Source organism: Triturus cristatus, chromosome 6 (genome assembly GCF_964204655.1).
Source record: "Triturus cristatus chromosome 6, aTriCri1.1, whole genome shotgun sequence".
Taxonomy (NCBI): Eukaryota; Metazoa; Chordata; class Amphibia; order Caudata; family Salamandridae; genus Triturus; species Triturus cristatus.
In genome coordinates this window covers 173,502,707-173,526,988 of record NC_140589.1, presented here as the reverse complement: position 1 = coordinate 173,526,988, position 24,282 = coordinate 173,502,707, and the positions used below count along the sequence as shown (strand labels likewise).

The 24,282-nt window shown below is 39.0% G+C and overlaps 1 protein-coding gene across 1 annotated transcript; it reads left to right on the top strand.

Moving 5' to 3' along the window:
- The first annotated feature begins 249 nt into the window (after positions 1-249).
- Positions 250-16,415, top strand: LOC146816595 (interleukin-17A-like). The gene is made up of 3 exons (XM_085609138.1): positions 250-399; positions 3,321-3,571; positions 15,122-16,415. The coding sequence occupies exons 1-3, from the start codon at positions 373-375 to the stop codon at positions 15,333-15,335; spliced, it is 492 nt and encodes a 163-aa protein (XP_085465264.1). The 5' UTR covers positions 250-372; the 3' UTR covers positions 15,336-16,415.
- Positions 16,416-24,282: the final 7,867 nt, after the last annotated feature.

Below are 24,282 nucleotides of genomic sequence, written 5' to 3'. Positions count from 1 at the left end.
ACGATAACCAGGGTCGTTCTCCGCGTGTAGGCCTGAATCTTCTCTGCTGACATTGCTTTTGATTTTTTCTTTCATGTGATGGGAAATGAAAGCGCATAGGTAATGAGGTTAACTATCTTTTGCGATGGTTTTGGGTTATGTGGTGAGAGGCAGTTTTTTTTAATCGTATTCTAAACTTAAACATTTATCGGTAAATGGGTCAGCGCAGAAAATCTTTGTCATGCCATGACTGCATGTGACTTTGCTTGGGCTGTGTGTGGGAGGACACGTGGGTCCTATAAGAGGGCGCGCAGCCAGGTGTGCACTATCACTGTGTCCTCCTCACAAGAGAAAACCTTTGTCAAGAGGAGCATCACAAGAAAACAAGCAACCATGAGGTTTCAGAGAGGCACGCTGATGGTGAGTGACAAGGCTTGGGAGTCATTAAGAGGGTATCAGTAGGGGCAAACATCCTATAGTGTTCAAATGTATTATGGGTGATGGAAGAGAACAAGTCTTTCTACAATGTGTGCATTTTTCTAGTGGAGAGGTATGACAGGCCTGAAATGATGACTGGGGTAGACATGGGGAGGGAGTCATGGTAGCCATGCTAAAGAATCGCGGTCGCTGTGGATTTGAGCTTAGTCACAGAAAGGGGTAGAGGGGTCTACATCTGCTTCCGATGCAAAGGCAGTGCACACAGCTTATAGGTAACATTTGTACGAAAGAAGGGAGTCACAAAATACCGTAAAGAAACATTTTAAAAACATTTTTTCGAAATGTAAACGCGTCAAAGACTGATCTTTGGGAGTTACTGCTTTTCAAGACAAAAATATGGAAATCAATAGTTGGGTGAAGTGGCAGTTCGAGCCCTCATGGTGTCGAAGCAAACAAGAAGCCGAGCAGCCAATTGGCTTTGGAAAACATTTTGGGCTGGAAAGAGGCCCTTAAAGTAACATATATAGCGCATTGCCTTGCATATTTGAGTGTTATCACACTTCAACTCACAGCTTGCAATGCATATCTCTATTTACTTAAATTGTTAGACAGGACTCTGTGCCAACGCTTCCTTGACGCAGGCCCTAAGTAGGAGAAATCTTTTCATTTCTCCTAACTTTTCAGATATTGCATTTGAGCCGCAATGTAAAGGATTGTCCAGTGTGTGAAAGCATTTAAACTTTGTCTAGGCTTAGTATTTTGTAGCGGTAGAGTCCCTTTCTAGCACACAACCTCTGCTAGACACTACGTGTGTGCATCAGTGCTAGAGAAGAGAGCAGTAGCACCATGTCTTACTGGATATAGCTCTATGCGGCTCTCTTACCCCTGGAGCAATGAAGCCAGTAACTTGTGTTGCTGTGCTGTCTTGCACTCCCTTTTAGTAAATTTACCCTCATAGTACTTTATCTATATGTTCATGCTCTGGCTTGACAGCGCAGTCAAACAATTATGTTAGCATCACTAGAGCTAATCCCAGGTCTGGTGGTTAGTGAACTAATGTATCTACTGAAGGGGTCTGTGTTTGACCTCATGGTCACAGGTTCAAATCCTGTGGGGTCCACTCAGTCTTTCATCCTTCTGTAGTTGATAAAATGAGTACCGTTGGGTAACAATAAACCTCTGTCATTAACCGCCAAGATACCCTTTGGTGAACATGTGCTTTACAAATGTATGTTATGTTAGAGAGCGGCTTTGGCTCCATCCACATGTTGAGAGCCAGGAGTGTGTTTTGATTAGGCAGAAGTTGTGTAATTCCACAGAAAAGTAAGTGGCCTCTAACAGCTGTAATCATTTTATTTATCCAGATGCCTGTGATAGAACTTTCAGGGGCACGCACATGACATTGTAATGCTATTAAAGTGTCTTAAGTAACTAGGTAATTTATGATATTTTCATCTGGCAAAAATACAGATGGGAGGTGAGCGGTCATTAACCAAATGAATGTTTAGATCAGGCTTGGCAATGCAACTGTCCCTAAACCAACTGTTCGCATAAACCAATATTATTCTGCAGTTCTTTTCCACCGCACAAATGCATCTCCAATCCCCTGCAATTTACTGGTAATGTTTCACACTACCATACACCGTTCCTTTAAAGCCAGACCTGTTGGCATTGCTAATGCTGGTTTACTATGTTGGCGTTTAGAAATTCTGAAATCAACAAGGTTACAGTGTTCGATTCATTAAATTCACAAACATTTGGATTTGTTTTCCAAACTGCAAATCCTGACTTACTGAATAGAATTTGTGGATTTTTTACGAACAGGAATTCACATACTCATGCGTAGAAGTACGCCAACTTGGTGGACTTGTCGCGTGGGTAAGTCTGCCATCAGCGAGAGAAGGGAAGGAGTGATAGCAGGTGCTAGGGATTGACAGACATGGAGACTCTTGAGAAGATCCTCATAGGTGGAACTTTGTGGTCATTCACAAAAGTTTTCCATCCCGTCTTCCACTTCGCAAGCTCCTGGAATACTACCCCTGCAAAAAGTCTGGATAGGTGCTTGCCAAGGTGGGAAAGGGGCTAAAACATACTTGTATTAAATGGGCCTGTAAGGTAAAGGGGGTTCTTTGGAGGAAAATGAGTTTCACTACAGGAGAAAAAGAAAAATAATTTACATATGCACATTTCCTGTACAGGTACTCGTATGCACAAAAGTAATGTAATGCAGTACGATTCCTCACAGAAATCTGCAGCTTTTCATGGTTCCTTTGCCTACTTCAAAGATATGAGGAATGTTACAAGAAACAAATTTACGGCTTTTAAAAGATGTTTGTAAATCAGTCTTGTGCTCTCTTGTCAAATAAGAAAGTGGTAACATTGTCAAAACCGAAGCCACTTAGACCCTCTTTCCTCTTGTTACCTTTTTTAACCTCAGTAACCCCCTTCTTCTGCCTGTGGTTGACATTAAACTGCAAAATGTTATCTGTTTCTCTGAGCATTTTTTTTTTACTCGTTCTTCCTTTTATATTTTCATTGCGTACCTGCATCTGCATTTTACTAGTACAAAATTATAGAATTAAGGATTATTTGTTAATAAGAAATATAAATACATGCATGCAAGCTGCTTATATGTGAGTTTCTTTCTTAAACCAATGCACAAATTACCAACTATCCAGTGAGTTGTAAGGTATATACTTGTAGTATCCATATAGTGAAGTAAATGGTTATTAGTTTGGAGATGCGCAATGTTACCTGTTTTGTTTCCACTCTCTAACCACAACACATATAGTACATGGGGACACTAAGTAATGACATTAAGTTTTTATCGCTTGCTAGAACCGTATGTGTAAAGATCTACAACTCCTTGACTTATGTTTTCCCATCTTCATTTCTTTCTGAAGACATTGGCCCTCCTGGCCATGGTGTTCGTGGCGCACGCGGCAGCGGCAGAAACCAGAAGAGGACGCCTGAGGAAGGGCAGAAGTCCCAGTGTCAGAGCTATCGGAAAATCACTAGTCCTGCAAAGTGAAAAATGTCCCACCCGCAAATCTGACGGGTACTACCCAGTGAGGTTCAACTTCACAGCGCCTGTGCGAGAGTCAGAACTCATGGGTGATATTAGGACCCGCGCGCTCTGCCCGTGGACCTACAGGTGAGTTCACACCACAACATATTCCTTTTTTACAAATTATTCCTTGTTTCTGAAGCATAATTGGGTATTATAAGAAAAATCCCTGCCCATCTCCTAGAAACCATAATCATGAATACATTACCAAGAAAACTATAATAATTAATTTTGGGCGTGGTAGATAAGGGGAACCAGATGTGACCTACAGAGTGTATATGGGCAAGACTTAGAACCCTCCCTCCGAAATACAAGGATCCAAGGTGGCAGAGATTATAAAAGAAAACTTGTGGTGATTGCTTCTTGGGAATGGGGTAGTGATAATGCATTTCTTTAGTTGTACATAGATTCCTAAATTGAATATCAATTAATGACATGGACAATATACTTCTTCTAGGTGGTTTGAGGATCTAGTCAATTGCAAACTTATTTCAGATTTCATATATATTATTATTTAAATATGAATATTATTTTCTTCAGGATTATTTTGTTATGTACATTTTTGTATCCTCAGCCACTGTAGTATTATATCAAAGTTCTACTTTGTGAACTCTGCATATAAATTGCAATTCCTTTTTACATGTCTACCCTCTCCCCAAATCAGGTTCTTAAATCATATTTTTAATAAAACTAACATTACTAAAGTGCACAACAATGCCCCACGTGCAACATACTATCTCTCTCATTATAAACTGGGAAACAGCTAGAACAACGTGGCTATTACCAGGCATTACCATTATAATGCAGCCATTAAAACACAGGAACCGTTGCCACACATAACCATTACCCCGCAGGACTTTACAATTCATATGCCTTTACCACGCATGTCTTTACAACAAATTTCCCTGTAAAGGCATGAATGGTAAAGGAATATGCGTTATAAATGCAAGTATTAGATAAGTATATATTTTGGATTTAGGATGGGAATGGGTTTTTGATTAGCAAGGTTAATGTTAGGCTATAGGGTGGGTATGGGTTTTTGGGTGGCAAGGGTAATTTTAGAGCTTAGAGTGGATATGGTTTTTTGGATGGTCAGGGTAATTTTAGGATTTGGGGTGGGGATGGGTTTTTGTGTGGCAAAGATAATTTTAGGGTTTAGGGTCCATATGGGATTTTGGGTGAGAATGGGAAATTTAGCGTTAAGGGCGGGTATGAGTTTTTGGGTGGCAAGTGTAATTTAGGGTGGTTATGGGTTTTTGGGTTGCAAGGGTATTTTTAGAGTTTAGGGTGGGTATGGGTTTTTGGGTGGTAAGGGTAATTTTAGAGTTTAGTGTGGGTATGGTTGAGGGGTTGTGGGGTTTCAAAGAGTATAATATATATATATATATATATATATATATATATATATATATATATAAAAAAGTTCAGGGAACAAGAAAAACGCACACTCGGAGGTTCCACTCGTATTTTTTACTGAGTTATCGCTACGCGTTTCGACACCACAGTGTCTTGGTCACACGATATCAACAAAGTTTCCAAACAAACATTTAAGCACACAAAAAATAGAAGAAGTACTACCATTTCCTGTGATTTACAAATTGTAAATGGTCGCCATTTTGGAACGGGTTTGAAGCTCAATCTCATAACTAGATATATGCGTGTTATTGAGTTCATCAACCAAAAGATCTGTACAAAACATGATATGAAACAAAATGTATCAAAGTAAAGGTACATACATAATTGCATATATCAAAAAACTATTGTCTCAAGGTCTAAAGCTTCGATATAATTGAATTTGCCAATCTTTATCGATATCACCCATGCTGACAGACCGAAGCTACACCAGCTACATATACAGGTACAAATACAGATGCCACTCGGACTAGTGCCAAGAAGCGTACGTGCACGTTGGTGTCGTGTGGGCATGTCCAGCGATTACGGAGATACCCAGGCTCTATGTAAAATTACAGAATGCCTACACGACTAGTGCTGCGTCCTTTCTTTGCATACTGTTGATGCAAAAGAGTGTCATGTGAACTATCCCAGTCCCGGTGCTTAATATTATTAAAGAGGACTAGTGCCCATACAAAAGCAGCTCTGTACCAAGATACAGCCTAATAACCAGGTCAAAGGTTGGAGACAGTAGTACTTCTATTCAAAAAGCTACAAGGTGCTACGAGTGAGGGAAACGGCAGTGTTGGCGGTTCCATAAGTCTATATGAGTAAGACTATTTGTGCCAGTATTGTGCAAAAAACAGAGATACAGAACAGTGGATAAGGCAAGTGCAGTTCTTATCTTATTGGGCGTGTTGTGACATCCACGTGAAGAAAAGGGTAGGGAACCGGTGCAGTATCCATAAGACGTGAGTGGTCCCTTCCTTTCCTCCTAGGAAGATTAAAAGAACAAAAGCAAATTAGTAATGGCCCAATATTACAAATTTACATATTTACACAGTACATATTACACTTCTCAAATTGTCTAAAATTATTATGATCGCCAATATTTAGCATGAAGAGCCACAGCAAAGAAACAGCAAACAAGGACAAGAAAAAGTAGGCATACAAAATCAGTCAACATGTAGGTGCGTTGCCAGTTCCTCATCCAGATTATGCCCTCCCGGGAACTTGGTCTCTAATTCCATGATCCATTTGGATTCCCTTTTCCTGAGGGCTAGCTCTCTGTTTCCCCCCCTTCTTGACGTGTTGACCTGTTCTATCGCAAAATACGTAAGAAGAGACTGATTGGATTGGTGCTTGTCTTGGAAATGTCGTGCAATCGAATAGTTGTGGTCCAAGTGGGAGATGGCTCTAAGGTGTTCCAGTATACGCTTTTTAACCATACATGTGGTACTCCCGACATACCGGAGTTTGCACGGACATTCCAAGATATACACAACAAAATTGGTGCTGCATGTAAGGAACTGTGTTATGATTTTCTTATGACCAAATTTTGTTGTCTCAAATTCTTTCATCATGTGACTGAACTTGCATGCCTTGCAATGGCCACATGGATAGAAACCCTTCAAATTGAATGGGTTTCTATTAGGGTTTTCCGTGATGTCTCCTCTGACTAGGGTATCCTTCAAGTTTCTCCCTCTCTTGTAGGTAATCAGGGGTCTATCGCTGATGTTATTGCCAATTGTAGAATCTGCTTTCAAGATTCTCCAATTTTTGGTCAGGATTTTTTGTACATATTTAGATTCCTGATTGAATGTGGTTATGATCCTAACCGGTGTTTCCTCCTGGTCATCGGTGGCAGAGTACTCAAGGGCTTGACATCTACTGATGTGTCTGATCTTATCTTTGGCCTTCGTGAGTACCCATTCTGGGTACCCGCGTTCCCGGAATCTACCTACCATGGTGTTTTGTTCCTGCAGGAAATCGTCATCAGTGCTACAATTTCTCCTTGCTCTGAGTAGCTCTCCAAATGGAATACTCCATTTTAGTGGTTCAGGGTGGGCACTGTGGGCGTGTAGCAGGCTATTACCGGAAGTTTCCTTCCGGTGCAGGCTTGATACAATACTACCATTCTGGATTGTAATGAGGGTATCAAGGAATTCAATTCTGTTGTCACTTATACTAGAAGTAAGCTGTATGTTATAATTGTTGTTGTTCAACCTATCTATGAATTCCCTGGCTTCCTCTTCACTGCCCTTCCAAATGACGAACAGGTCGTCAATGTATCTCAACCACACTGCCACCTTTTTGAAATCGGAGTCCATGGCCTTGTCCCTGCGTAGCTCCTCCTCCCATTTGCCCAGGAAGAGGTTCGCAAAACTAGGTGCGAAGCACGTACCCATAGCCGTGCCTCGCACCTGTTTGTACAGTTCCCCATTGAACAGAAAGATGTTATTTACAAGGCATAATTCCATCATGTCTGCAAGCATGTTGGTATGCTCAAGGTAGCAGATGTTTCTTGCCTGGAGAAAGTGTAAACAAGCCTCAATGCCCTGGGTGTGGTCAATGATGGTATACAGGGAACTCACATCCAGGGCAATGAGTAAGTAGCCCTCTACCCACGTAATGTCAGCGATTTTATTCAGGAAATCCTTTGTATCCCTGAGATACGATGGTAAATGGATTACATATTCTCTTAGAAAAAAATCCACATACTTGGATATATTCTCGTTGACATTCCCCAAGGATGACACAATTGGTCTCCCTGGTGGCACCTCGGGGTTTTTGTGTACCTTCGGAAGAAGGTACAAGATGGGTAGTTTGGGAAAATCTTTTTTGAGATAACAGTATTCCTGCCACGAAATGAGCCCTTCCTTTTGCCAATTCATCAGTTTCTCCCATGTTGATGTTATGCTACAATTATAGACATCAGAAGTACATTTGCAGTAAAAATTTACATCAGACAATTGTTTCATTGCTTCCTCTATGTACATGCTTCTATCCCATAGGACAATGTTGCCCCCTTTATCAGAAGGTCTAATTACCAAGCTTTTGTCCTGGGCCAGAGAGAGGATAAAGGTTCTTTGTTGTTTGGATAGGTTGGAATCTTTGTGGCCAAGTGTGGCTATTTTATGTTTATGTGTAATCATTTCCTTGGTGACTACATCATAAAAAGTGTCTATGGAATCATGTGGCAAAGATGGAAAAAAGGTTGATTTGGGTCTGAATGTGGTGTGCGCCGCTCTGTGAGTGTTAATGCTGTCCTGTAAGTCCGCCACTTGAGAATCCCCAGTATCTGTTTTTGGGTCCGCCAGTGCATACATGGTTTCCAGGACATCAGCATCACCCACATTGAGATTGGCTTGGGACCAAGTGGTAATTTGCCCTCCGGTATTGTCAGGTGGTCTGGTAGTTTTCAGGATATGCCATTTTTTTAGCTTAAGTTTCCTTATGAATTTAAAAATATCCACCCTAGTGTTAGCATAATTATACAGTTCAGTGGGGCAAAAAGTCAGGCCAAGGCACAATGTAGTTTTTTCCATGGGTGTTAAAAATCTCGAGGATAGATTTATAATAGTTTTGTTTACCATTTGATCATCCATAGTTACACTGCTCTCTTCTGGCCTCCTCTTGCGGTTCCCATGAGTGCCTTGCTTGTTTCTCCTTTGTTTGAGCCTGAGTCTCCTCTGCTTGGACCGCCTCTGCCTCTTCCTCTTCCTCGTCCTGGTCCCCGGCCACGGCCCCGTCCTCTCTTCGGTGTGGTTGATTGGAGGGTTTCCTTTTGTCTCCTTGTCCTCATAACCCGGAATTCGTCTAAAAAAGACGCTGGTTTGCTTGTTATTTCAACTTCAGAGGAAGTGCTGGCTGTGGTGTCTGATAAATCTCCGTCAGATTCGTCGGTTATTAATGTTTCTGTTGTTATTATTGAGGGTGCCGGTACGCTTCCTTGACTGTCCTGTTGTTTGTAGAGGTGGTCGTATTTCTGGCTGTAAGTTAGTATACGTCCACTCTCATAATCGACACAATCTCTGTGCAATTTCCTCTGCTTTCTTAGCTTGATATCCTCTTCATATCTTTTCAACCTGTTTGCCAGATCATGCTTGAATTTTTTGATGTCTTCCTGGTCAGTGTTTTTCTGGAAGTCTTCTTCAATTGATTCCAATTCTTTAACTATTTCTTCTCTATCCTCCCAAGCGTATTTTATGAGAATCTGGAGCATATTCTTAGAGCTTAAGGCTGAGTTGCCTGCCCATTCCTCAAGCATACGTGGATTTCTTGCTTCATTAAGCACCGGGACTGGGATAGTTCACATGACACTCTTTTGCATCAACAGTATGCAAAGAAAGGACGCAGCACTAGTCGTGTAGGCATTCTGTAATTTTACATAGAGCCTGGGTATCTCCGTAATCGCTGGACATGCCCACACGACACCAACGTGCACGTACGCTTCTTGGCACTAGTCCGAGTGGCATCTGTATTTGTACCTGTATATGTAGCTGGTGTAGCTTCGGTCTGTCAGCATGGGTGATATCGATAAAGATTGGCAAATTCAATTATATCGAAGCTTTAGACCTTGAGACAATAGTTTTTTGATATATGCAATTATGTATGTACCTTTACTTTGATACATTTTGTTTCATATCATGTTTTGTACAGATCTTTTGGTTGATGAACTCAATAACACGCATATATCTAGTTATGAGATTGAGCTTCAAACCCGTTCCAAAATGGCGACCATTTACAATTTGTAAATCACAGGAAATGGTAGTACTTCTTCTATTTTTTGTGTGCTTAAATGTTTGTTTGGAAACTTTGTTGATATCGTGTGACCAAGACACTGTGGTGTCGAAACGCGTAGCGATAACTCAGTAAAAAATACGAGTGGAACCTCCGAGTGTGCGTTTTTCTTGTTCCCTGAACTTTGTTGGATTATCCGGCCGCAGGTTCGCCGGACAACGCACCACCTGGCAAGGGTTTTCTTCCCGGAAGGACCTGATGGTGTTTGTGGGATATATATATATATATATATACGCAAACAGAAGTCTTTCACCACAGAACCACCAGGCAGGCAGCAACGAGGAAAAACCACGCAAGTCCCAGTCTTCTTTCGGCAAGTTTATTTAAAAAGGCAAGTTCACCAAATCTGACGCGTTTCGGGCGTCCGCCCTTGGTCACAGATCGTCAGGCAAATGAAAGAACATCCCTTTTAAAGGGTACATTGCACGAATTTAATTAGTGATTTTTTTCTTTTTGCAACACCATGTGATTAGAAACTGAAAACTGAGGACACACTACATATAGCTAACATAGATAGTCTGTTTTCTAAATCACAATTTGATATATATAAATCGAATAACGGGAGGTATAATTACAATATTTACATTTTGTTGCCCAAATTTGTGTTAACATTCCATTGTGAGTTGCCATGCTATATATTTTGTAAATTTTATATCAGACAATTATTGTCAGTGTGCATTGAAAATGGCACATGATATCCGCATAAATGCGCTTATATAGTAGATTGCAAAAAAAAAAAGACACAGTGTTACTGGTGGTCATTTGTCATGAAAAAGTGCAATGCGCGTCGATAAAGTGCAAATGCAATTGTGCAAATAATGCAAGATATTCTGTGCAAGCATAGCATATAAATAAATATAAATATTTATAAATAATTTCATATTAAAATCATCTAAGCTTCTCAATTCATGAAACCTGATGCTAGGCATATGTGTATATATATATATATATATACACATTCTTATGTATTAATGCATCTGTTTATATATAAAAACTAGAAATATACATTTATATATACATGTATACTTATACACATATATAAATATGTTAACCAAAAAGGTGTCTTTTTACCATGCATAAGCCTTTAACAGGCATGTCATTAACACTAATATATCAGTAATTTACAGGGAAATAGAACATATATATATATTGTCCAACAATGTTCCTCACAAAGCTTTAGAGCACTCACGGGTCTCTCAAATAACTTTGGTAACCACAGACGTGTTTCTGCGTCCTCGCCTCTTTCATAGTGGATTGTGAAAAGTGTTGCCACATAATACATTTTAAAGACATCCTGCATTGTTCTCATTGGATGGCAGTTCAGTAGTAACCAAAAACGGACCATCTGGGGTTTCCAAGTCTTTCGCGGACCCACCTCAGTGCTCAGATATCGATATTTTTCTTTTTAAAATTTCACAGGAACTACTGAACGGATTTACACCATTTAACAAAAAGGGCAAACTCTAAACCAAGACCTACCTTTTTGCCAAATTTGGTGTAATTCCGTTCAGCAGTTCAGGCTGTAGCCTGTAATAAATTTCCTATGGAAAATAACATGGAGAAAACGCGATTTGGGACCCCCTTTTTTTCTTGGGCCCTGCTTGACGAATCACCCTGAAACTTTGAATACACAAACTGAGCGGTCCAACACTATGTTTTGGAAAATTTCACGAAGATTTGTCAAACGGCGCCAAAGATATTGCCAAATCTTCCTATATATATATATATATATATAGGGTTTATACTTACCTGTAAAATAGTTATTTATACTAATGAAACCTTTACCATTCAATGCTTTTACAATGACATTCATTGTAAAGGCATAGGTGGTAACAGTTATACGTGGTAATGGCATTCGAGTTGTAACGGCCACGTTGTAAAAAAAAGGCATGTAATGGCATGTGTTGCAACAGAATGCGTGGTTCCATCATACATCCATATAAACTTGTCTCTCTTATTATTAACTATCAAGGTGGCCCTTCTGATTTTTCAGTTTCTCTGCTTGTAAAATAGAAAAGCAGCGCCACTAATTGGTCAGAGGATTAATATCAGAAGAGCATCATCTGTTAGGGAAGGACAGCTGCCCTGGCTTCTGGATTTGCAGCCTGTTAAGATATTTAAAACTAAGATAAACTTTTATTGTTTAGTTAATTAAAACCGTAACAAACGATTAAAAAGAAAAATTGTCCTTTACAATAAAACGAGTAAACTCTTTCAAGGTATAATTTAAAAGGCAAAATTTCCAAGGATAACAAGAACTTTAACAATTGCACGTCAGTAAGGCAATCATTAATATAAAAAGCCTTTTTGTTTTAAATTTCATATTGCTTTCAAACACTTTTCAAAGGCTATCAGGAACTTTATCAGCTTGCAGTTAATTATGGGGGATGTTGAGTCCAGAGCACCAATAATGGCAGACCTGCAGGTGCGTAGTCTCTTGGCCCTAAAAATGTTATTTAAAAAGAACATACGCTCCTGGTTCAGAGTCTTACAGTGGCATACGATGTGAATTTTTTGTAGTGCCACATAGTCGACAGACATCTGAGTCTGGTCGTTTCCAGTCCGGTTCGTCTGCCAGAGTTGGTAATTTGCCGAATCTCAGGGCCATCAGCCTCTTTTTAATGAAAACCGAATATGTTGTTTCTAAATAGGAAGCCGGGGTGAGATTTTTTATAACTGTTAATCACAGACCAAGAATGGGAGCGGTCTGAAAAGATGGCTTTGTCTGTAATTAATGAGTGAAATTTGGCCCCCTTATTTAGTGCCTGTTTAAAAGAGATATATGGCAGGTTTTTGTCCCAAAGTTTGGCGGTGCATGTTTGCCCCAGTGCACAAATCAGATATTTATTGGCGGCTGAGTTTTGTTGGCTTTCTAATTCCTGCCACAAAAATCGGTTCATAGTGTTATTTGTGGAGTTCATTTTAATTCGGTACCATACTCTGATGCATGTGTAAAGTCGTCCCAGTGACTCATTCATTACGCCAAATTCTAGGCGCACCTGAGCAGGTGAAGCTGAGCTTGGTAGTTTTAAGACCTTCTTATAGATTTTTGTGATGAGGTTGTTTAAAATAACAGCGTCCTTGCCGTGCATTGCTACACTAGCATACGATAGGGTAGGAAGAACTTTGGTGGCCATCACTGTCAATAAGGGTGTAAACGAAGGACCTTCCAACTTTTTTGAAAGTATACTTAAAGCAAATATTAAAGCTCCTGCTCTTTGCGTCATATATTTTTTTTGAGCGTTTAAGTTCAGTTTGTCGTCGAAGTAATATCCCAAATATTTGTCATTTGATACTCTTTCCAGGAGTTTTCCTTCAAGCTTGATATTAAGATGCGCAGAACGGTGGTTGGTTATTAACATTATTTTTGTCTTAGACAGATTGAGAGCTAAGTTGTTTGCCTCCAGGAATTCCGATGTTACTGCTAGTAGTCTAGACAGGCCCACTTTGGTTAGGCTCAGAAGCACAATGTCATCAGCATAAGCCATATGAGTAAGTTGGAGGTTGCCAAGTTTCGGTGCATGAGCATTACAGTTGTTTAATTTGTCTGAGAGGTCAGAAATGAATAAATTAAATAGTTGTGGTGCCAGGACGCAACCCTGTTTTAATCCGATCGATGTATAGACTTTTCTTGATAGATGTGACCCTTCCCCTAGCTTGATTTGTGTCCAGGTCTCAGAGTAAAACAAGAGTAGGCCCCTAAGTATCCCCTCCGGTATGGCCCATCCTCTTAACTTCGCCCATAGTAGCTTGCGATCAACACTGTCAAATGCCGCCTGCAGGTCAATAAAGCAGAGGTTAAGGTCCTGTTTAGCGTGCTGGCATTTTTCTGCTATCATGGTTATTGACAGTATGTTTGACGTAGTTCCGATTCCAGATATTTAAAACTACTTATATGATTGAAATTTGAAATTAAAGTGGAATGGGGTTCACAGATATCATGGTAATGCAGTCTCCATTGTGGCCTATATAAGTAGTTGTTCTGTTAGCAAAGGTCAATGAAGTATAAGCTGCAACAATTTGTCAAGCTATAATCCATGAGACAAAAAACAATTGTTAAAACTGTGCTATTTAACAATTTCATCCATCCACTGTAATTTACCGGTGTGCGCGCATTTGTTTGGCGTTAAGAATATCATGTATAAAAGGTAAAGTTTTGCTCATTTTGAGGTGCTGTTTCTCCTCTCTGTAAAGGATCGATAATTGTACACATTTACAGTGAGATGGCCCATGTCATCATGTTGTGCAGGTGCTAATAATTTTGCGCTTGAGTTGAGACTGCAGATGTGTTGGTTCTCCTTCAGGATTGGCTTTCTGTATCCTTAAATCACCCTCAAATTCTGAGCCTGAGATAATGTAATAAGCTTTTTAAAGAACATGAAAACTTTGAACAGAATTTTCACACTATAAGAGTATTGAACAAAATGGCTTCAACCCCTTTAAAAATGAAATTTAAAAAAAAGAATACCTTCAATTAGAGTTAGTAACCCCATTTCAAGTAGGCACTTTTTGATGGTGGTTGCAGGTTTGCTTGAGAACCTGTAGTTCTTCTACAGCTGACAACAGAAAATTAGCTATCTTTTAGCATGCTGTTAGACAATGGGCTGAAGTTTCATTCACTGGTGATGCTCGGAGAGAAGGCAGTGCACGCTAGTCTCTTTTTAAGTCGCTTTTTAACACTGTTCTCAAGCTCTCAATCCAAAAATTGCATTCAAACTAGTGCCTTTAAGGGTTTTGGTTAGCCTTCAGTGCTGCACAGGAAGGCTCATAAACTCACCTAGTGGCTTGACAGTTTGTTTTGTGACCTGGGTAGCCCTGGAATCAGATAGGGTACAATGCATGTATGGCTCACAGTGCATGGTCATGGTTCTGAAGAACCCACCTTTTTCCTTTGGGTGCCTGTGAAAGTGTGGTGCGCGAACTGCAGAGCACCAAAAACGATGCATGTGGGTTACACTTAACTGCCACAGTCTGGGGGATTTCTTTCTTCAACTTGTAAAATTATGATAAATTGTTTAATGAGCAGTCTTCATGGGTTACAAACCTACTTTATCAAGAACAATGTATCCAATTCTTTTCATGCCCCTGTCTTCCATCCTTCCTAATGGCCCAAATACCTTCAACATTCTTCTTCACTACCTTGTCCACCATTACCGCCACCACCAGCCTCACCCTCTGCTCTTTCTGTAGCCACTCTGCTGTGAGACTCTAAAATTTGCCTTATGCAGATCATATTTGATTAGGTTCTGGCAAGTCATCAGTGGCTAATCTTTGCTGTCACTCTTTTTAGATAAAAGCATGTTCTTAGAGCTAGAGTAGCCCCCCCATTCTTGCTTCATTTCAGTCGGTTGTCCTGTGCTATTTTCTTCTTTGAATATGGTAATAGGTGTTGGTGAAGGATGGTCCACAAATTGCACTAATACCTTGATTGTTTATTTACAGGTTAGAGATAGACAACCAGAGGTACCCTACGCATATATTTCAGGCCGTATGCGCTGATAGCTGCGGAGGCTTCGATTTGAACCCAGTTGAAATCAAGCACCAGATCCTGGTCCTGCGGAAAGAACCGAAAAGCTGGACCCTTACACTGGAAACAATGACCGTTGTAGTGGGATGCACCTGCGTCACGTACAACAGCATAACGATGGACCGCTAAGTCGTCAGCCTCATTAAAATTATATTCTCAAATGTGTAGAAAGTGAGCAAAGAACAATGGCCAATAAAAGCTGCAGGAATATTACAAGCATTGGGGATGGGGTGGATGGGGGGATTCCTATAAGCTTCATAAAAATTGGAGACACAGAAAAAATAGATGTTTGTTATATCAGCTTTAAAATACGGGTGGGTTTGGAGGCCTGAATCCAAAATCATTGTCACTTAGATGAAAGAAAATTGACACAAATAGGTATGTAAAAACAACAACCCCACATCTTGCAGCAGGAAGCAACATACAAGTTATTCAAAATTCTTTCTGATTTCAAGCATTGACACACCAGTAAAAAACCTGTATCAATAATGTAATCTCTCGGCTCTGGCGACTGAAATCCCTTGCCTTGGGTGTGTCAGCAGCATCTCAAGATAGTGTGACAGGACATAAATACATATAGGCCAGTAGTCCATCTTCTCAAACAATGGACCTTGCCTTCAGTGGGCAAGTATGGGCCATTTGATTTCTCGTCCTTGTGACTATCAAATATCCAGGCCACGTACCCCCACTATCAATCAACCTTGAGCTTTCTGTCTATTTCCTGCAGTAATGTCTCAATAAGATGGCAAAATGTAATATATGACAACAGTATGTATAACCTATATGAAATGTTTCATTAGACATAATATGTGTTTTATATGTGAGCACACAATAGTGTCATTAAAAGGTATGGCAATTTTTCAGCCAAATATTTTTATTCGTCAATTTCAAAGGCGGAACTGTATTCCTGAATAATACTTCAGGTGTTTCAAACAGATATATGATATCAGAAAAATAATTCTACATTATCTTTTATTTAATGCAGACTAGTATTTATTCTCTAATTTGTTTTCTAATGGTCATTAATTTAATTGCACTGGTAACAACAATACTTGATAAGAAATTTGATATTGTAACATATTTTGCCTAATGTGTTAAACCATTTTAAGAGTTGTAAGTTATTAATTTATTAGATACTATTTATGGCTGGAGATGAAAAACATGAATGTTAAATATATTTCTCATTGTAGCAATAAATAATTAAAAACTGATGCACAATAATGTCTCTTAATCGTTTGCACGAAGTAAGTGTTTCTTATTCCCCTGTTGTAAAAATTTGAATTACTGCTACATGTTATATCCAGATTTTAGAGTCAACCTAATCTAGATGGTTCTCCCCACTCTCCCACTATCACATGACCTTGTGATCGATTAGCCGCTCTGCATGGCCACTCCCTAATCAGACCTTTTTCTATGAGCACCTCATCAGGATTTAAAATGGTTTTAATCCTTTCTTCCCAATGGAACTCACTTCACAGTGCACTACTTAAATCATTTACTTCTCCCCCTCTAACTTCACTTGTGAGGTCCCCGACCGGACACCCCTTAAACACGTTGTATTAGAACGATCATACTGATCTCACAATTATCTAAGCAAAAAAACAAAACCCTCTTTCTTATATGGATCTGGAAGTCATCCAACAGTGTTTACCTCTTCTGCAACTATCCAGCTCATTGAGACTCATCACAAAAACAGTAGCCCCACGCCTCATCCATCACAGATGCATCACCCCAGAGCCATGACCCAGAACTCTACCTATCAGTATACCCACTCTCCCTCATGACCCGATGACACTATCTGTTTATATTTTAATTTCCACAGTATTTTTCCAGTGGGTTTGCATGTTTTTAGCATTACATATGGTATTTGAAAAAGTTAAAGTGTCTTTAACTCCTAATGTATCGCCCTTTGTTTTTGAAGGTTTTGCCAGTTTCCTGCAGAAATGATCAAGAATTTTTCACACACTTCTAAAGCAAAATGGTCCAGATTATCACTTTGAACACGTATTCATAGTTCAGCAGTTGACCGGGGTTTCTGAGTATCTTTACTTTGCTTCATAAACCTTACCCACCTTGCACAGTTTCTGCAACCACTCAGATTCATCACCCACTAATCAGATCTCTGATTCATCACTCTCAAATGAGCCTCATTCATGTACTCTTTGTCACCCTTAACCCTTCTCCCACCTCTCTTCATTATTCTCATATACCCTATTTATTCTATTCCACACCCCCTTTAGCTGCTCCAGTAGTCACTACATATACCCACCCACAGCCATCAAATTACCCATACTGCCCGTTTGAAATTCTTCAGCCCTGTTCCCTTTACTCAACATCCTGTAATGCTCTCCAGTGAACCAGTCCATTCTGTCCAACCAGACTGCTCTGAAATCCATCACCAACCCTCCCCAGCAAACACCCACCTTCCTCTAATCACGGATGGCATAGCGGCTCTGTTTGACTCTAGCCTGTCCGACTATCCAGCCTTCTTAACTATATCACTCACCACTGTTCTTAGGATGCCCCATCACACCAGTCACTCTTTTGAATCACATCCACTTAAGCCACTTAAGCCAGTTAACCTCCTCAGAGTCTCCCTTTAACAACCACTGTCCCTAACACCTACTACCCTGTCAAGCGTGCCCCCATTCACCACCCTACCCCATCAACCAGCATTGTGCAATCACTATGTCATTATGCCCATCTTTCCCTTTCTGTCCAGCCACACACTGCCCTGGCACATCTATTAACAATCACCCTCTCCAGTGTGTTCTATCATACCTTTCTTGTTTCATTACCAGTTGTTCCATCTTCTAAGATGCAACAAAGAGCACCACACTACCCAGCAGTCTTTGACCATCAGGTCCTCCTTTCGTCAGCTCAGCATGGGATACCAAATCTGATCATTCTGGTCCCATCATATTTCATCTCATTCACTAAGCTCCATCAGATCAAGGTTGAAGATGAGCATAGAGGGCAGTGGTGGGATGCAGCAGCTGGACAGATCATTAGCGCCTGGATGTAGTGCTTAGAATCTGCTGACACCATCCAAGAACATTAAGTAACAAAGGCAGAAGCAGTGACAGAGGCTGTGATGCCAAGAAGGGGATCTGACAGGAGTCTGAAACCCCGGAAGTAGGAAGCAGCAGGCAAATGATCCATGTACTTCTCACTGATAGTTAAAGCCCCACAATGCTGATGTAGGCAAATAAGGACAGATAAAAGTGAGGACGGGAGTTAGACCTGGGCAAACCATGAAACTAAATGGGAGAACGAAGCCAGGAAGGAGCCGAGGCTCAGGACTGGCTCTAAGAGCCATTACATTATTTGCCACTTAATTTGCCCAACAAACGTCCTCTAGAAATATTATAAATCTTGAAAATTCCGAAAAGGTGTATCCCTTTACCACATGGAAGCATTTCACTTTAGTATAATAGATTAACACATTGCATAGAATAATATTTATTAGAAATTATAGTTTGTAAACATGGGCCCTAGCAAAATGTTCTCAGTGAACCAAGAGGCAAGTCGGTTGTTCAGCTGTCCTGTACCCTCTATACGTGGCCTATATTGTTATAATAGATGGAGTAACATTGCAGTGTATTTAAGCATATGAAAGAGAATGTAATTATAAGAGGAAGAGAGGCACAGTGAAGTATATTAGTTGTCTAGAATCGCACAATTTAGTCAAGCAGGAAGCCGGTTGTTAACTGGTGTTTCACAGTGTGCAAATCATCAACTGGATGGATAGCTTCTCTTTTCCTCCATTAAAAATGACCCTGCTCTGTGTTTAATTTTTGCAGTGCTAGATCAGAACATGGTGCTAATAATTTGTTTTTAGTTAAATATTTTTTATTAAGATTGATAAAGCAGTAATAGTATAGTTGACAAAAAGGATAAGACAATGGTATATATTACAGAGCAATATAGCTGTTAGACAAGCAATAACATAAAGATAGAAATTATTAAAGGCCATCTAATAATAAAATATAATGAATGAGCAGCATATATTTTTCTTTTAATATAGAAAAATATGAAGAAGAAGAAAAAACAGAAAAAAGGAGAACAAAAAGTAGGGAAAGAGGTGGAAAAAGACACAGGGGATAGGAAGAAGGGAGGAAGGAAGAAAGAAAAAAGTAAAGGCAGAAATATGAAAATTAGGAGATATATGAGTGTGAAGACGGAAACATAGTGAGAAGTAGCCAATATAAATCAGAGGTAACGAAGATGAAGAAACAGTAGATATTCTATGCTCATCAGAAATAATATTCCAACATGTTAACATACATAGTTTAGAATTATCTTTCAACAAGAAAGTACAACCTTAAAAGAAGTACAATAAAAATATCCAACAGTACAAGCTTGGGTGAAGGATTATCAAAATCAGCTGACATAGTTCCAATGATCCTACATTACGGCAGTGGACATGGGCACGTTAGGTGACATCCACACGCTCTTCCTTCTGATAAATATGTGACTATGGAGGAGGTATTCCCCACATCTTTGCCATGGATCCATAGCTGAATATGACTAGGGTGTAGCTGACTTAGTAGAGGGACTGGTAGGGTTACAGCTTTTAACCTTGTTGCATGGTCTGAGTGCGTACCATACCTTGATTATACTGAAGAAGACCCTAGACCTGTTTAGGATAAAATAGCAGTTGAAACATGATGGAAATGGAAAGATCTCAGGTCAGGTGATTCATTGCAATTCACAAGTTGACCGACATCTTTTTAGCGTTTTTAAACATGCCAGAGGTACTCACCGAATAAAGGAATATTTTTAGCATACCTCTAGATATATTTTAAATACTTTTTGTCTTGCCCACAAAAACAGGACCAAGTGTTTTGTTCTGATCATAGATTCATGAGAACTCCCAGGAGTAGATTAATTTCCTTCAGTTGAGTCCGCTGAAGTGGCATTGTTCCTACCCTGGTGTGAGAGGTCGTCAAATGATAAAGCATTCCTCGGTAAGTTGAGGGTGAGACGACCTCTCAAAAATCTTATGATGAGCCACACTCTGGCAAAAGCCCAAAAAAAACAAGTCTGTGTTGACTTGAATACCCTCAAGTGGCCTTGTTTGTGTTATGTAGGAGGATACAGTTGAGGTTGGACCTCCTTCACTCTCGCTACAGGGATGTATAGTTCCAAAGAAAACATTCTGAATTGATAGTGGAGTGTTAGACTGACAAATCTTTAAAAAGTTGGACCAAATACACTTCCAAAAATTTAACACTTGAGGACAGTAGTGTAATAGATGAGTTATAGTGCCATTTGTAGCGGATCGGGACCAGCATAATGGAGAAGCAGAAGGATCAATTTTATGGATAAAGGTGTGAGTGATAACAGCTCTATTATAAACAAAAAACAAAGATTGGGTGATATTAGCAGCTTTGGAGGTTTTAAAATTTTTAAGCCATAGTTTATCCCACAGGTCAGAAAACAATACAGAAAGGTCATTTTTTTGTAACCGTTCAACAGAGGTTTTAAGTCTTACAGAAAAATACGTTAATAAAAACACATAAATGAATGAAGCTTTGGAAAGGGAATCATGATTAATATTGTATAATGGTGTCAGAGGAGTAAACGGTATGGAATTGAGATGAAAAGTATTGTTTATTAAAAAGGATTGGAGATCAAGTGATAATTGGATATATTCTTGTAAACTAGAGCTGGACAAGTAATATCATTTGTGTAATTGAGAAAAAGATACACTACAATTATGTAAAACCACATGATGAACATACAAAATACACTTTTCTTTTCAGTGTTTGAAATAAAATGACTTATTACAAAATGTAACGAATTTATTATTCCAAATGGAGGATTCAAGAAAAAATTGATAGAAATCAGATCAATCCATCGTGGTATCGGATAGTCTTGATAGTGTTTAATCAATGCATAAAATTGTTGAATTAAAAAAGCAGTAGGATATAGTTTAAAATCAGGGAATCGTGCACCACCTTCATTCTTAGGACAAATCAATTTAGATGAGGCAATAAGAGCACACTTATTATTCTAAGACATTTGGCACAAATGGAATTAATTTGGGAAAAATAATAATTGGGAATTTTAAAAGGTAACATAGAAAGTGTAAAAAGGACATGTGGTAAGATCATCATTTTGATGGTATCCAATCTCTCTCACAAGGATAAATGAAGAGGAGACCAGGAAAAAAGTACATTTTGAATTTTATGTTTTAAACTATTAAAAGTATGAGTAAGTATGCTAGAAATAATGGGAGACAACCAAACACCCAGGTATTTAATTTTGGAAGGGCACCATGCAAAATGAGTATTATTAAACATACAATGATAGGATGTAGAATGTAATGGTAAAATATCTGTTTTGGAGAACTAATAACCAGAAATATGGGAATATACATTAATCTCTTGCAAAAAGGGATCTAAGGAAGTTGGAGGATTAGACATAATAAATCAAAATATCATCAGCATAAGCATACAGATTGATTTCAAGTGAGCTATGTTTAACACCAGATATAAAGGAATACAGTGAATACGTTTGAGAAAGGGTTCCAAACAGAAGAAAAAGCAAAGGAGAAAGAGGACAACCTTGTCTAGTGCCTCTATGTAAATTAAAATAAGGGGAGAAATGTCCATTAACAAAAACACTAGCATGAGGAGCAGAGTATAGTAGTTTGATGAATTAAATAAATTTAGGACCAAAACCAAACCAGGAGAGTGTTAAACATAAATTGCCAATTGCCACGTTTGAATGCCTTTTCAGCATCATTGGGTATTTTTTTCAAACGCAAGATTGTTCGAGAACACCCTTGCATTATCTGCAGCAAGTCTATCCTTAATAAAACCAGATTGGTCAGGTTTAACAAGACGGGGAACAACATCTTCCAATTGAAATGCTAGAATTTTGGCAAAAATGTACAGTCATAGTTAATCTACAAAATTGGAAGGTAAATTTTGCAAAGGGTTTTATCCTTACCTGGTTTAGGAATAGTGACAATAAGGGCATCTGGAAAAGAGCCATTGGCCTTGGAGCTCAATAAAAAGAGTTAAAAAGCTAAAGTAATTTAGGGGCAAAAAAGAGGAAACAGAAGATATTAGTTCGATAGAAAAACCACCCAGGCCAGGAGCTTTCGGTTCTCTAAAGATTTAATAGCATCATGAATCTCTTGAAGAATTATGTCATTTTTAAGAGCATTAAAGGTATCAGAAATAGGGATTAGGAAGGCCATTAAAAATTGTTTCAATGTCACATTCTGAAGGAGTATTATCTTCTGTATGTAATGATTCATAATAAGATTGAAAGTCAATGATAATATCTGGATCAGAGGACATTGTAGTATTGGTAAGTTCATCACAAAGAGGACCAATAGTTTTTCATTCCGATTCAATTTTTAAATAATTGGCCACCATTGTACCAGCTTTGTTTTGACCTCAATGATACTTAGGTTGAATTTTTTGAAAGATATTGCATGCATCATTAGTAGCACGTTTACTAAGGGTAGACTTAGCCTAAATAAATTCCTATAAATTAGAGCAAGATTTAGAAGTAAAGTAAGTATGCTCAGAGTTATAATATGTTGAAGTGTTAAGAGGTATTAGAAATGTATCTTCTTTATTTAGCAGAATAAACAATAGTAAAGGCCTTAAAAGAAGCTTTAAAACATCCCAATTGTTAGGAGTGGAAGTGCCAGTAGAATGATTAAGTTGGAGAAATTATTTAATGAATAAAGTTGCTTCTAAATTAAAATTTCTTCTGACAGTAGGGAATTGTTAAATCTCCAATGAACATGTTTGGAATTATTAAAAGATAAATCAAAAGTGGATAAAACAGGGGTCTGGTCAGAAATGAAAATAGAAAAAAATTCTGATGATTGAATGGATGGGAGTAAGGATTTCGAAACTAAAATATATCAATTCTGGACATAGTATGATGAACATTAGAAAAAAAACATAAATTCATATGTATCTGGGTTACAAGTTTTCCATACATCGAAAAATTAATGACTGGTAATGGCAGATTGGAATGCTTTATGATATTTATCAGGTTTAAATTTATATTGATATTTCCTATCAGTAAACTGATCTATTCAGTCAATGAAATCACCAACAACAATAATATTGGGATTATCAATGGAAGTCACTTTTAAATTAATACAATGCCAGAATTCAGGATCAGATTTGACAAGTCTGGATATATTTAAAAAAGAAAATTGTTTATTGTAAATAGTGGCACTAAGCAATACCCATTGTCCATTTGTGTCACATTCAGTTGATAACATTTGAACATTTAACAACCTATGGCATAAAATGGTAACACCCTTACAATTAAAAGCAGGAGAAAAAACAAAGTAACCAACTCATTGACGCTTCAATTTAAGGGATTCAACATCATTTCAATGAGTTTCCTATACGAAAGCAATATGTGAGTTAAATTTCAACAAATGCGAAATTACCATTTGGTGCTTGTCAAGATGACCCAGTCAACGACTGTTCCATGAGACAAAGTTAAACATGCTACAGGATAAAAATAAGGATACAGGAACATAATTGACATGCTGCAAAAACATAGGGAAACAAAAAGACACAGGGGCTCATTACGATGTCGGAATTGGGACAGACCGACTTGTGGTCAGCAGTTCCGACCACCAGATCATGATGCGCAGGGCCGGCTTTAGAGATTGTGGCGCCCTGTGCGACAATCTTTGTTGGCGCCCCCCCCCCCAGCAAACATTATTTTTTGTGTTGAGTTGCATGGTTTCTCAACCGCATATTAAATATATACAGCCAAGGGTATTCTCTGTGGCTCTGGGGGCTGCAGGAAGGAACACCACAGCACTGTCAGTGGGTCAACCCTTTGGGGTGGCTGTAGTGAAACTGCAAGCCTGCACTGGGCCAACCCTGGGTCTGAAGACGGGGACAGCGCAAGAGTGACACATTATTTTTTGTTAAAATCTGCAAAGCATGCAGCAGACGTTAGATTATGTGGCAAATGCGGCACATCCATTACTTTGAAAAACAAACAACATCTCTATCAGTCCCTTTCCGAATGCGCTGCAGAAGAATATTCATTCTAGGTTAAGCAAAGCGAATGA